Genomic DNA, 14,290 nt, shown 5'->3' with positions numbered 1-14,290 from the left:
CTTGGAGGAAGTGACCTGAGATAATTTCCTCTATGTGCTGCAATGCTTAAATTGAGGATTGTCCTGCTAAATATCTTAGCAGATATTTGAAGTTTTACTGGGACTCCTGATAGGCCAGAGCTCTAGCAGCCTTGAGTGCCGTGAAAAGACATCTCGAGTGCCGTGCACGGCACTAGTGCCGTAGGTTGCCTACCTCTGATCTAGGCCATAACAATGGAATAAATAAATTTGATAAAACAATACAAAAAATGTGATCTTCTAAATCAGGCATCTAAAACATCGGCCCCAAATATTGCTGAACTACAACTCCCATGATTTGCTGGCCATCTATTGCATTCAAAATATTTTGGGTGTTGTAGTCCATCAATATCTGGGGGACAGAGCTTGAGATCCTTGTTCTAATTAATCAGTAGTATTTAGTTAATTATGTGTATATGATTCCTTCTTTACAAATCACATGTCTGTGATTTAATGATGTAGAAAAAAACATTTATTTTTACTACTCTTTACGTTCCCTTGTTTTGTGCAGAGGGAATTAATGTATCTGAACTTAGGAGGGATGTTAGTGTGGACTGGCTGACTATAAATTGACTTTGCGCACTGTGAATTTGCGCACTATGCAAATGATATTGCTGCTTTAGTTTCTCTAACAGTGTGGCATGTTCCATTCATTCTACACTCACTTCATCTACATTTTCTGTGTCACAGCCTACAAACCAGGAGCTTCTGCCTCCTAGTAAGAAGGAAAGGAGAAGGGTGAACAAGTCAATGTTAGGGGACATCAGGGACACCAGAAAACATACAGCAAGTGAATCATTAGTCGCATTTGGTGCAAGCTCAGGATGCGGAAACAGCGTTGTCTGCATAGACTGCCCTTAGTTGGCCTGCGTGATTGGCAGGCAGCCTGGCATGCAGTCACTCCAGGCTGACCTTCGAATTCTTTGGGCAGACCAGCCCCTTTCTGGGCGGGTCCACCCCTTTTGGCGGTGTCAGTGAGGTGATTCACATCACAGGCCCACCTCCTTTTACCCTGTCCATGAAGTCCTGCTTCACAGGATGCTGATGTTGGAGGATATAGGTTTGGTGAGAGATGAAAGCGAGAGATTAGCATATGATATGTGTATTTTTATATATTACATCCTGTGAATCTCCTATAAAATACATCCTGTGCGTCTCCTCCAGGATCCAGATATATGATGCTTGGGAGGTATGACTATTTTAGTGTTTTCTGTCAATAAGATTCTATAATAAGGCCCATCATAATTGTCACCAGGCTCACTGGACTCTTAATCCGTCTCTGCTCGTGCCATCAGACTCTGCTCATGACACCTCTTTTTTTAGTTTACAATTTCCCTATTGAATTTAATTTTTCAGGACATTACAAAAAAAAATATATATATATTTTTTTTTTCTATTTTTTTGGGGGGTAAATTTTTGTTTATTCCCGTATTTCAAGTTATATATGCAGTGTTAAATATGGACACGCAGGTCCGCTGATAGAACTTTTCAGAGTACTTCCTGAACATGAAGTAGATATAAAAGAAAAATAACAGTGGTGACGTGCAAGTCACCCAACATCTGTCAGCAAACATTTCGGGTAGGGCTCGCAGGTCCTACAACATAAGTGAAGGCGGTAGGAAGGGGGGGGGAGGGGCGTGAGCTAGTTTCCGTACTAGGTTGGTTTGCGTTATCTGCCCTGCGTGATTGTGCGTTCGTGTTCCGGTTTTGATAGTATTTCGTCAAGTCAGGCTTCTTCAGTCAGTCAACAAGTCTCGGAAGTCTGCTCTGTTTTTTTTTTTTTTTTAATAATAATTTAGTATGTATATTGTTTTGAATCCATTGATAATAAATGGTCAGGCACAGAGAAAATGTAGCACGCATGAGTTAATTTGTTATGGTGTGAGGAGGTCCCAGACACTGGGTTACCTGGAAGAGTTAAACTATTAACTAACTGTTCTCCTCAAGGTCTTCATTCTGGTGCCCATCAGCATTAACCCTTCATGTCTGTTCCAGTGAAAGGTTTCAATCAGAAAGCTTTGGACCAAGTGCCTCTGATTGTCTGAGAGTATCAGCTGACACTCTCAGCCTTTTAGTAGATTCCTAAAAGAGGCTTCAGACTGGAATGTAGGTGAAGGCAGAGCTGACAGACAGCGGATTGAAGACTGTGAGGTTAAATCATTCTTTAACAGTTTAACCCTTTAGGCAAGGAATCTCATGGCATCATAACAACTTCATTCCCGATTAAATTATAGTTCCTGAAGTGGCCCGGGAGTTTGTTCACAATAGAACACTCCAATAAAAACTAGTTGTATCAGTATTATACTAGGAGCATGATATGTTATTTTTTTCTTGTTTTTTGCAGCTTTGGGCACAGATGGTTTGAAATACTTCAAGAATAAAATCTGCATTTTACAAGCAATTTCTACAGAACACTATTAGGATGTCCTTCTGTTGTCACTCACCGTGATGATATGCTCGACAAAAAACATATAAATCTGAGCGGTGTTGCATGAACTGCTCAGTGAGGTCATTATGACACAATTTTGCATTTGAGCTAAGGTCAGGACCTGACCATTCCAAAATGCTAATTATATTCTTCAAATGTTATAACATCTGAAGAATATAATTAGCATTTTGGAATGGTCAGGTCCTGACATTAGCTTAAATGCAAAATTGTGTCATAATGACCTCACTGAGCAGTTCATGCAACACCGCTCAGAAGTATCAATGAATCGAAGCAGTTCTGTAATGAAAAATGGATGAAAATACCACCATGACACATCACAGAAACAGAAAATATTATATTAAAGTCACCTTCTGCTTAAGGATCTGATGTTAATTTCTAAATCTAAAGGTTTACATAGATTTTCCAACAAAGGCAGTGAGTGAGCTGTGGATCAATATATTCAATAAATACGTGAGAAAATACGCTTTTAAAGCAACTTAATCAGGTTCCCTTTATCTATTATTATTATTAATGAATTCAATGAAAACCAGATCCCTTTATTAATCAGTTCAGTGCAGGAATACAGGAAATTCCGATAAACCTTAACTGCTGCATTAGCGGCACTTACAGAAGTTCAGGGGTCGATTGCCAACACAGGTACACAGGTACAACCAGGGCCGCCATCAGGGCATGACAACCATAACAGTTGTCATGGGCCCGGCGGTCCTGGGGGGCCCCGAGCCCCACATACTGCTACAGTAAGTAATGGCTGAGCTGGGGAGTTAAACAATCTCCCCAGCCAGCCTGCACTCAGCAAGGGGCCCGCACAGCCGTCCGCGGGCCCCTGCTGCTAAAAATGTTCTCCCTCCGTGCAGGGCATACTGAGGGGCAGCTAAGGGGCCTCCCAAAGACCCCACTAGGCTGCCCCACAGTGTGCCTGTCTCCAAACACAGCCTCACTGAGCTGCCTGTAACACTGCTCAGGGCAGCTCCGTGAGGCTTATTTTGCAGGAAGTGACATCACCAGTCACAGTGAGCTATGCGGAGCTGCCCTGAGCAGACTTACAAGAGGACCACCAGAGAGGTAAGGTTTGGGAGGGTTTTGGGAGCCACTACCCCCCCTTGCTCCCACTGCATCCCCTACCCCCCCCTTGCTCCCACTGCATCCCCTCCCCCCCTTGCTCCCACTGCATCCCCTACCCCCCCTTGCTCCCACTGCATCCCCTACCCCCCTTGCTCCCACTGCATCCCCTACCCCCCTTGCCCCCACTGCATCCCCTACCCCCCTGCTCCCACTGCATCCCCTACCCCCTGCTCCCACTGCATCCCCTACCCCCCTGCTCCCACTGCATCCCCTACCCCCCTGCTCCCACTGCATCCCCTACCCCCCCTGCTCCCACTGCATCCCCTACCCCCCCTGCTCCCACTGCATCCCCTACCCCCCTGCTCCCACTGCATCCCCTACCCCCCTGCTCCCACTGCATCCCCTACCCCCTGCTCCCACTGCATCCCCCTACCCCCCTGCTCCCACTGCATCCCCCTACCCCCCACTGCATCCCCCTACCCCCTGCTCCCACTGCATCTCCTACCCCCTGCTCCCACTGCATCTCCTACCCCCTGCTCCCACTGCATCACCTAGCCCCCTGCTCCCACTGCATCCCCTACCCCCCTGCTCCCACTGCATCCTTACCCCCCTGCTCCCACTGCATCCCCTGCTCTCTCTGCAGCCCCTACCCCCATGCTCCCTCTGCAGCCCCTACCCCCCCTGCTCCCACTGCATCCCCTACCCCCTGCTCCCACTGCATCCTTACCCCCCCCTGCATCCCCTACCCCCCCTGCTCCCACTGCATCCCCTGCTCTCTCTGCAGCCCCTGCTCCCTCTGCAGCCACTACCCCCCTGCTCCCACTGCAGCCCCTACCCCACTGCATCCCCTGCTCCCTCTGCAGTCCCTACCCCCTGCTCCCTTTGCAGCCTCTAGCCCCTCTGCAGCCCCTACCCCCAACTGCATCCCCTACCCCCCTGCTCCCACTGCATCCCCTGCTCCCTCTGCAGCCCCTACCCCTCTGCTCCCTCTGCAGCCCCTACCCCCCGCTCCCACTGTATCCCCTCCTCCCTCTGCAGCCCAAACCCCCCTGCTCCCTCTGCAGCCCCCACCCCCCTGCTCCCACTGCATCCCCACCCCCCTGCTCCCACAGCATCCCCTACGCCCCTGATCCCACTGCAGTCCATACCCCTTGCAGCTCCTACCCACTGCAGCCCATACCCCCTACAGCCCCTACCTCCCACCTCCCTCTGCAGCTCCTAACCCTTGCGACCACTGCAGCCCATAACCCCTACAGCCCCTACCTCTCTGCTCCCTCTGCAGCCCCTGCTCCCTCTGCAGCCCCTACCCCCTGCGACCACTGCAGCCCATACCCCCTACCCCCTGCTCCCTCTGCAGCCCCTGCTCCCTCTGCAGCCCCTGCTCCCTCTGCAGCCCCTACCCCCTCTGCAGCCCCTACCCCCTCTGCAGCCCCTACCCCCTGCTCCCTCTGCAGCCCCTACCCCCTGCTCCCTCTGCAGCCCCTAGCCCATACCCCCTACAGCTTCTATCTCCCTGCTCCCTCTGCAACCCCTACCTAATTCAGCCCCTACCTCCCTGCTCCATCTGCAGCACCTACCCCTGCTCCCACTGCAGCCCCTACCTCCTGCAGCCCCTACCTCCCTGCTCCCACTGAATCCCCTACCCAACTGCTCCCACTGCAGCTCCTATTACCCTTTGCACCCACTACATCCTGTCCCTCCTCTGCACCCACTACAGCCTCTATTCCCCCCTGTACCCTCTGCAGCCCCTTCCACTCACACCCTTTACAGCCCCTTCCTTTCGGCACCCTCTGCAGTCCCTTCCCCTTTGCACACACAAACATAAAGGGACACTATATAGTTACCAGAACAACTACAGCTTAATTTATATTATACAGCTTAATGTAGTTGTTCTGGTGAGTATAGTCTACCACTGCAGGGTTTTTGCTGCAAAGACTGCCTTTTCAGAGAAAATGCAGTGTTTACATTGCTGCCTAGGAACACCTAGGCGCTTCCTGTGTCAGTGTTGCAAAATGTGCAGCACTGACATTCAACATCTCCATGCTCTGCATGTCGACGCTGAACGCTTGTCATAGAGAAGCACATATATATATAGAGAGAGCGATTTTCGCTATATATATGTGCACAGAGGGCCCCCTGCTACCTATACGATGAAGAGGGGGCCCAGCAGCACACTCTGTCCTCCTTTCCAGCTGCTCTCTGTCTAACTTTCTTGCACCCTGCGGCCGCCAGAGCGTTGCCACGGGTTACTATGGCAACGCTCCGCACAGCACACAGGCCTGTTTCGTGAGATTTAGTCAGAGAGGAGCTGGAAAGGAAGACAGTGTGTGCTGCTGGGCCCCCTCTTCAATGTACCGCGGCTGGCTCCCTCCACCATGCCACTGGATCAACAGGAAATGCGATCTCCCTCCTCCCTGGCACGGTAAGAACCAGGGAGGGGGGAATAAAATTGAAATATACACAAAAAAATAAAAAAAATAATACTCCCCATCCCCCCTATTTTACACACACACTGAATCCTAACAAGCACACTCTGCACTACACACACACACTACATTCACTAAACACACTCTGCACTACACACACTACATTCACTAAACACACTCTGCACTACACACACACTACATTCACTAAACACACTCTGCACTACACACACACTACATTCACTAACACACTCTGCACTACATTCACTAAACACACTCTGCACTACACGCACACTACATTCACTAAACACACTCTGCACTACACACACACTACATTCACTAACGCACTCTGCACTACATTCACTAAACACACTCTGCACTCACTACAAACACTACATTTACTAAACACACTCTGCACTACACACACACACACTACATTCACTAAAAACACTTTGCGCTACAGACACACACTACATTCACTATACACATTGTGCTCTACACACACACCCACACACACTACATTCACTATACACATTTTGCACTACACACACACACTACATTCACTAAACACACTCTCTGCACTCACTACAAACACTACATTCACTAAACACACTCTGCACTACACACGCACTACATTCACTAAACACACTTTGTACTACACACACACTACATTCACTAAACACACTTTGCACTACACACACACACTACATTCACTATACACACGTTTCACTCACTACAAACACACTACATTCACTACAAACACACTACATTCACTATACACACTACATCCACTACAAAAACACACACTCTGCATGCACTATACACACACCTACATTCACTACACACACACTCTGCATCTAATGCATGCATACAAACATTACATACATTACACAAAACGTACAATCTGCATCCACTATACACACTGCATCCATGACACACATACTGCATCCACTATACACACTGCATCCATGACACACATACCGCCTCCACTATACACATTCTACATCCACTATACATACTGCATCCATGACATACATACCGCATCCACTATACACACACACACACACTTCATCCTTGTGGGCGGACTCGGGGCTGGCCCCGGGGGCCCAGATCTTGAGCTGTGTCAGGGGCCCTAAAATTTCTGATGGCAGCCCTGGGTACAACTGTCACCATGGCTTATTCAATCTATTAGACTTCTACCTTTGTGATCACATGGTATAACCGACCTAAAATTATTGATTCGCTCTGCAAAATGAATACGGTGACGGGTTTAATGCACATACTTAATAAGTGAAGATAAAATTACGTGAAGTCAGGATCCACTCACCAGCAAAGTTCTTTGTGAAGACTAAAGTGACTAAGAGTATGGGAATGAGAACGGTGCCGATCGTAACCACTCGGTCAAAGGGTAGTTCAAGCTTCAGCTGCACCAAGAGGGCAGCTAGGGAGCCCGCTCTGTCGTCCTGCGGCCCGGGCAGGATCAACTCCCTCAGTTTCTCTCCAGCTAGCAGAGCAGTAGCCATGTCTGGGTGATTATCAATGATATGTTGCATATGCGTTTCAGATTCCTGTTGGAGTCTCCTCTCCAATGCTGGGATGTGTTTTATTACCACTGGTTAATGGGGTGAATGCTGGCGGCTCCTGGCAATAGTAAAATCTGCTGATGCTGGCACGCAGGGGATACAACATGAGAAAAATAAAACAAGGACAGACGTTCAGTTACACAAAGCTGAAACACGTATACAGCATGTAATACCAGCTTTGGTCAACCCTTGTAATTATATGCAGTGGCAGATTCACCTATCTACCTGTCTGTCTCTGTCTATCATTATATGCATTAATACATACATGAATATGCATGCTGTAAACAGTATATTTTAAATGATATTTAAAAACAACATTTAAAGCAAATCGGATTATCATGTATTAAGAAGAAAATTAGTTTCTATTACGACATCAAATTATTTTGTATTAAGAATAAAAATGATTCTGTATAGTGAAGAAATTGAACACATAAAATATCTATGAGAAATTCAAGCTAATTTGTCATTAACAATTCCAGCACATAAAAGACACATCTGCACATCTTCCTGCACTGAGCTGCAGACCATCACCATCACAATGTAACTAACACAAAGAGTGGCACTTTGCACCTGTATAATTTACCTGCTGACTGCTTCCTGAGATTCCAAAAGGTTAGTCTGAGTAAGACAGCTGCCATCTACAGATTCCAGGCAGCCTGAAAACTTACATTTCATGTCACAGGAAGAGGGGAGAGCTTTCGATGAGGCTGAATGGAGGGCAAAGCTTGTCTCCAGTGCTGGGAGAAAGCTGTAATCTTCTGTGGGCACTGAACTGCAACATTAATGCAGCAGATTAGAACAACCAAAGGATACACTGCTGGTTAATCATTGCAAAGATCACAGGGAAGAAGGATTCAGATGCCAGTGCTATGATGGAAAAAGAGGAGAATCTATCAGTTTCTGCAGGCTACATAGAGAAGGAGGGGGTTGGCATTGTGGTTGAGCAGAACAATCTGTGCTGCTGTGTGCTACAATGTGCTGGCTCTTCCTCCTGGAGACAGGATCAGATAGGCTATTCCATTCACAATGTGCTTAGTGATTTCAGTTAATGCTTTTATTGCAAACTGGTCAATAGATCTGAAATTCTGGGTGGATGTCTTAGGAAATGTGCATTTAAGATGTTTTAAGAATCTGTTTTCTACATTGCATTTGAGTGGAAAATACTTCAAGGTCAACAAGCCAATGTGATTGAAATGGTAATCACACATGCTGGAGTCATTTTCCAACAATGTAATGAAGCTTCTTGCCTTACATTCAAGGTTTTATAATCGGATTGTTCGTTAATCGATGGAGAAGAGGCACGAATGAATATTAGGAGGTAGACAGGTGTTTATGTAAAAAATTACATAAGCATATAAACCATAAATACACTACTTGGGTTGCTAGGTCTGCCCTTGGGTTTTTACGTCCAAGATGCATTATCTTGCACTTATCCACATTAAATGTCAGTTGACACAACTCTGAGCATTTTTCGAGTTTACCTAAATCATTTGCCATTTTCTTATTCCTCCTGGAACATCAACCCTGTTACATATCTTAGTATCATCAGCAATATACCTTACCATCAAGACCTTCTGCAATATCACTAATAAAAATATTAAAGAGAATGGGTCCAAGTACAGATCCCTGAGGTACCCCATTGGTGACAAGCCCAAGCTTTGAATATACTCCATTGACTACAACCCTCTGTTGCCTGTCACTCGGCCGCTGCCTTACCCATTCAACAATATTGGAATCCAAACTTAAAGTTTATTGATAAGCCTTCTATGTGCAACAGTGTCAAAAGCCTTACTGAAATCTAGGTAAGGAATATCTACTGCACCACCCTGATCTATTATTTTAGTTACCCAATCAAAAAAATCAGATTAGTTTGGCATGATCTCCCTGAAGTAAACCCATGTTGTCTCTGATCTTGAAATCCATGTGTTTTTAGATGTTCAACAATCCTATCCTTTAACATGGTTTCCATCACTTTCCCCACTACTGAAGTAAGGCTTATTTCCCTTTAGTTGCCCGACTCCTCCCTACTTTCTTGTTTAAGGGCACAACATTCGCTAACTTCCAATCTTATGGGACTACTCCTGTTAGCAATGATTGGTTAAATAAATCTGTTAATGGTTTTGCTAGTACACCACTAAGCTCTTTTAATAACTTTGGGTGTATTCCATCAGGCCCCATCGACTTATTTGTCTTTAGTTTTGACAGTTGAAATAGACCCTCTTCCTCTCTAAACTCACATGTAACAAATGGCTCATTTGTCCTTTTTCCTAACTGAGGCCCCTTTCCTTTATTTTCATCTGTAAATATTGAACAAAAATATTAATTGAGGCAGTCAGCTAGACCTTTATCCTCTTCTTCATAAATTCCTTCTTTTGTTTTTAATCTAACTAATCCTTGTTTTACTTTCCTTTTCTCATTTATGTATCTAAAAAAATGTTTTGTCTCCTTTTTTTACTGACTGTGCTATTTTCTCTTCTGTGTGTGATTTGGAAGCTCTTATAACTTGCTTTGCCTCTTTCTGCCTAATCTTATAGATCATTCTGTCTTCCTCACTCTAGGTTCTTTTTATAATTACTAAATGCTAACTTGTTTTTTACTATTTTGGCACATCTGTGGAGTACCACAGTGGTTTCTTGAATTTCTTTGCTTTTACTGACAAGCCTAATGCAATTTTCTGTTGCCTTCAGCAGTGCAACTTTGAAATAATCCAATTTCTCTTGGACTCCATTTAAATTGCTCCAGTCTGATGACTCCTTTACATATATTCTAATTTTAGAAAAGTCTGTTTTTCTAAAGTCTAAAACTTTCTTTTATTAAACCACACTGACTGATGATCACTGGATTCTAAACTTTCACCTACAGTAATATCTGATACTAAATCTCCATTTGTTAACACTAAATCTAGTATGGCCTCTTTACGAGTTGGCTCCTCAACGACTTGTTTTAGAGACAATCCCAGTAGGGAGCTTAGAATATGTGTGATCCTGACACAAGCAGCTATTTTGGTTTTCCAGTTCACATCAGGAAGATTAAACTCACCCATGATGATAACTTCCCCCTTCATTGTCCTTTTTGCTAAATCCTCAACTAGTAGTTTATCTTTGTCCCAGTCATTATTTTGATCATTTTTATATATGATACATTGTTATATATCTGGGAAAAAAAATGATTTTCAAAGTTTATCAAAAAATATTAAATTAAGACCTAAATCAGGAATTTCAGAGGCATTAGGTAATTGCATTTTTATGCCAGTGTAAACGTTTCTCAACTCAATTTTTTTTTTCTAGTTCATCCATATTTGACCTACAATGTGGAATTACTTGTCAATTTCTGATAATTACTGGTTTTGTGACTAATTCAGATTACACAAATATTATTTATCAGAATTAAAACATATAAGATAAAATAACACTTTTATGACATGTTTGTATTCTTATTATATTAACATCAAATGCGAGTACTTAGACACAACATACTGTCTTTTTTTCAACACTGCAGTTTCAAGATATATGATAAATGGTGGATCTTTAGTGATGTATTTTTCTTCGGTATATATTAATGAGGATCCTATGGCAAGAGATATGCATACGATTGCTGCAACAAACTTGCAGATAACTTGTGATTGGATAACTCGAGACAAGGTGCTACAGCTATTAAAGAAAATTAATGTAAATAAAGCTCCAGGGCCTGACGGTATCCACCCACGAGTACTTAAGGAGCTAAGTGGGGAAATAAGTGAACCTCTGTATTTAATTTTTCAAGATTCTTTTGTTTCAGGTATTGTACCGGAGGATTGGAGGAAGGCAGATGTTGTTCCTATATTTAAAAAGGGTTCAAAATCCTTGCCTGGAAATTATAGACCTGTGAGCTTAACTTCTGTGACTGGGAAATTATTTGAACGGCTATCAAGGGATAATATTCAGGAATTCATTGGGAAGAACTGTGTTATTAGCAATAATCAGCATGGTTTTATGAAACATAGGTCATGTCAAACTAACCTAATTGCATTCTACGAAGAAGTAAGTAGAAATATAGATCAGGGTGTTGCAGTGGATGTGATCTACTTGGAGTTTGCCAAGGCATTTGATACAGTTCCTCACAATAGGTTAGTCTTCAAACTAAAAGAAATTGGTCTAGATGAATATTCTTGTTCTTGGGTAGAACATTGGCTTAAATATAGAGTACAGCGAGTTGTCATAAATGGTAAATTTTCAAGCTGGACAAAAGTGGTAAGTGGTGTCCCTCAGGGTTCTGTTTTGGGACCGCTTCTATTTAACATATTTATAAATGATCTTGAAATGGGCATTGAAAGCCATGTATCAGTGTTTGCAGATGACACAAAACTTTGTAAAGTAATAAAATGTGAGCAGGATATTGCCTTGCTGCAGAGGGATTTGGATAGATTGGGGGACTGGGCACTAAAATGGCAGATGAAATTTAACGTAGAAAAATGCAAAGTTATGCACTTCGGGGTTAAGAATGCACAAGCAATTTACACCCTAAATGGTAGTGAACTAGGGATAACCACACACGAGAAGGATTTGGGAATTGTTATAGACAACAAATTAGGTAGCAATATGCAATGTCAATCTGCCGTTGCTAAGGCCAGTAAGGTTTTGTCATGTATAAATAGGGGCATAAATTATCGAGATGAAAATATAATTTTGCCTCTTTATAAATCGCTGGTAAGACCACACCTTGAATATGCTGTGCAATTTTGGGCACCTGTTCTAAAGAAGGATATCATGGCACTAGAAAAAGTGCAGAGACGAGCTACAAAATTGATAAAAGGAATGGAGCATTTTAGTTATGAAGAAAGGTTAAAAAATTTAAATCTCTTCAGTTTGGAAAAACGGCGCCTTAGAGGGGATATGATAACATTATACAAATATATTCGGGGCCAGTACAAACCATTATCTGGAAATCTATTCATAAACAGGGCTATACATAGGACACAAGGTCACACATTTAGGCTTGAAGAAAGGAGATTTCATCTAAGGCAAAGAAAAGGTTTTTTCACAGTAAGAGCAATAAGGATATGGAATTCATTGCCGGAAGAGGTGGTTTTGTCAGAGTCTATACAGATGTTTAAATTGCAATTGGAAAAATACTTGCAAAAACATAACATACAGGGATACAATTTCTAATTAGTGGGCTAATAGCTGCTTGATCCAAGGAGACATCTGACTGCTATTTTGGGGTCAAGAAGGAATTTTTTCCTAGTTTGTTGCAAAATTGGAAGCGCTTCAGACTGGGTTTTTTGCCTTCTTTTGGATAAACAGCAAAAGCATATGTGAGGAAGGCTGAACTTGATGGACGCAAGTCTCTTTTCAGCTATGTAACTATGTAACTATGATGTTACCTAAAATGAATTAAAATGTGTGCCTGTAATATAGGTGGCAGCTGTGGGATTTCTTGGTAAATATATGATAATAAATAGCATTGTTTTTTGCTGTTGAAATGTTTTTCTTGAAGTTAGTGGTAGCTGTCTGGCAATGTCTGTAAAAGGGGTGGGATGACATCATTATAGAGGTGATCGACGGTGACAAATATGTATCACCTGTGACAAAACAGGACACAAATGGATTGTGTCAACTCTGTGTATATGCTTACCAGGATGGTACATTTCCCTGTGCTGTTGCTGATTAGCAACAGCAGGGAAAAATCCCAGGACGATTAAACAGGGTGCCGAAAAGTATGACAATATAATGATAATATCTACGTACTCCAAGTATCTTCAAATGTGTTTATTGGGACACTTACATACTTGTAGTTTTATTTGTACTAGGTTCCCCATGCACATCCTAAAGATGTATTGCAGTACTTTGAGTTAGAATGTGGACATGATGAAATATATTGAAGTAGAAGTTTATATTGTAGCAGTGGATTGATGCTGAGGATAAAACAAGATGTAACAGGTAGAAAGATTCTATGCTTTAAGGTAAAAATTATCTTTTGTAAGGGCGACCTCTTGTGGTTACTTGACACGAACACACTTAAAAGGGTGTTGGGTAAATCTAGCAAGAATGTAATTACTTTAATCTGTTCATATTTTATGTATAGAGTCTTCTGTGGCTGTTTTATAGTGTTTCCCATATTCTTATTAACCCATTAAAGTGGAACTGCCACTTCTTTAGTTTTTGAACAGCTCAATAACTAAGTAAAGCTAAAGGGTTGAGCTTTTTAATATTTTAACATCATATGACAGGCTGTCCTGGAGCAGCCACGGGGTTTGATAAAATGTTTTAGTCCACTGCACATAGGCTAGCTGAGGGGACATGGACCAAAGAGGTTTTATAGAAGGAATGCCTGAGCATACCTCAGTGGTGAATTCTGGTTTTGTGCTGCCCTAGGCATGACAAAATTCGGGCACGCCTCCCCCCCCCCCCTTCCAAATTTCTCTTCCTGACAGACACACACCCTCACTGATGCATGCACTGACATACACTCACTACAGATACACAGTCATTGTCACACACATTATTTAACCAACACACACTTTCATTGAAACATACACATTCACAGACATACACACTCATTCACAGTTACACTCACTCACAGTTACACACACACTCACATTCACCGACAGACACATACATACTCACTGACAAATACACATACTCTCAGTGATACACACACATACACACTCTAACAGACACACACTAAAACTCACTAACAGACACTCACTAACAGGCACGCTAAAACTCAGAGACACACACCAACACTCACTAACAGCTTACACACTAACAGACACA

The 14,290-nt window shown here is 43.2% G+C and overlaps 1 protein-coding gene across 2 annotated transcripts in view; it reads right to left on the bottom strand.

Moving 5' to 3' along the window:
- PANX2 (pannexin 2) overlaps positions 1-8,482 on the bottom strand; it is a 52,580-nt gene extending 44,098 nt beyond the window's left edge. The window contains exons 1-2 of one of the 2 annotated variants that reach the window (XM_063445069.1): positions 8,119-8,482; positions 7,280-7,618 (exon numbers count right to left, since the gene is read on the bottom strand). In XM_063445069.1, coding sequence (XP_063301139.1) covers positions 7,280-7,505 — 226 coding nt within the window. In that variant the 5' untranslated portion in view covers positions 7,506-7,618; positions 8,119-8,482. The remainder of the gene's footprint in view (positions 1-7,279; positions 7,619-8,118) is intronic. The other variant, XM_063445070.1, reaches the window with a different exon arrangement.
- Between the last annotated feature and the right edge of the window lie 5,808 nt (positions 8,483-14,290).

This window comes from Pelobates fuscus, chromosome 3 (assembly GCF_036172605.1).
Source record: "Pelobates fuscus isolate aPelFus1 chromosome 3, aPelFus1.pri, whole genome shotgun sequence".
Classification (NCBI taxonomy): domain Eukaryota; kingdom Metazoa; phylum Chordata; class Amphibia; order Anura; family Pelobatidae; genus Pelobates; species Pelobates fuscus.
Note: the sequence above shows the minus strand (reverse complement) of the source record. Positions and strands in the feature narration are given on the sequence as shown.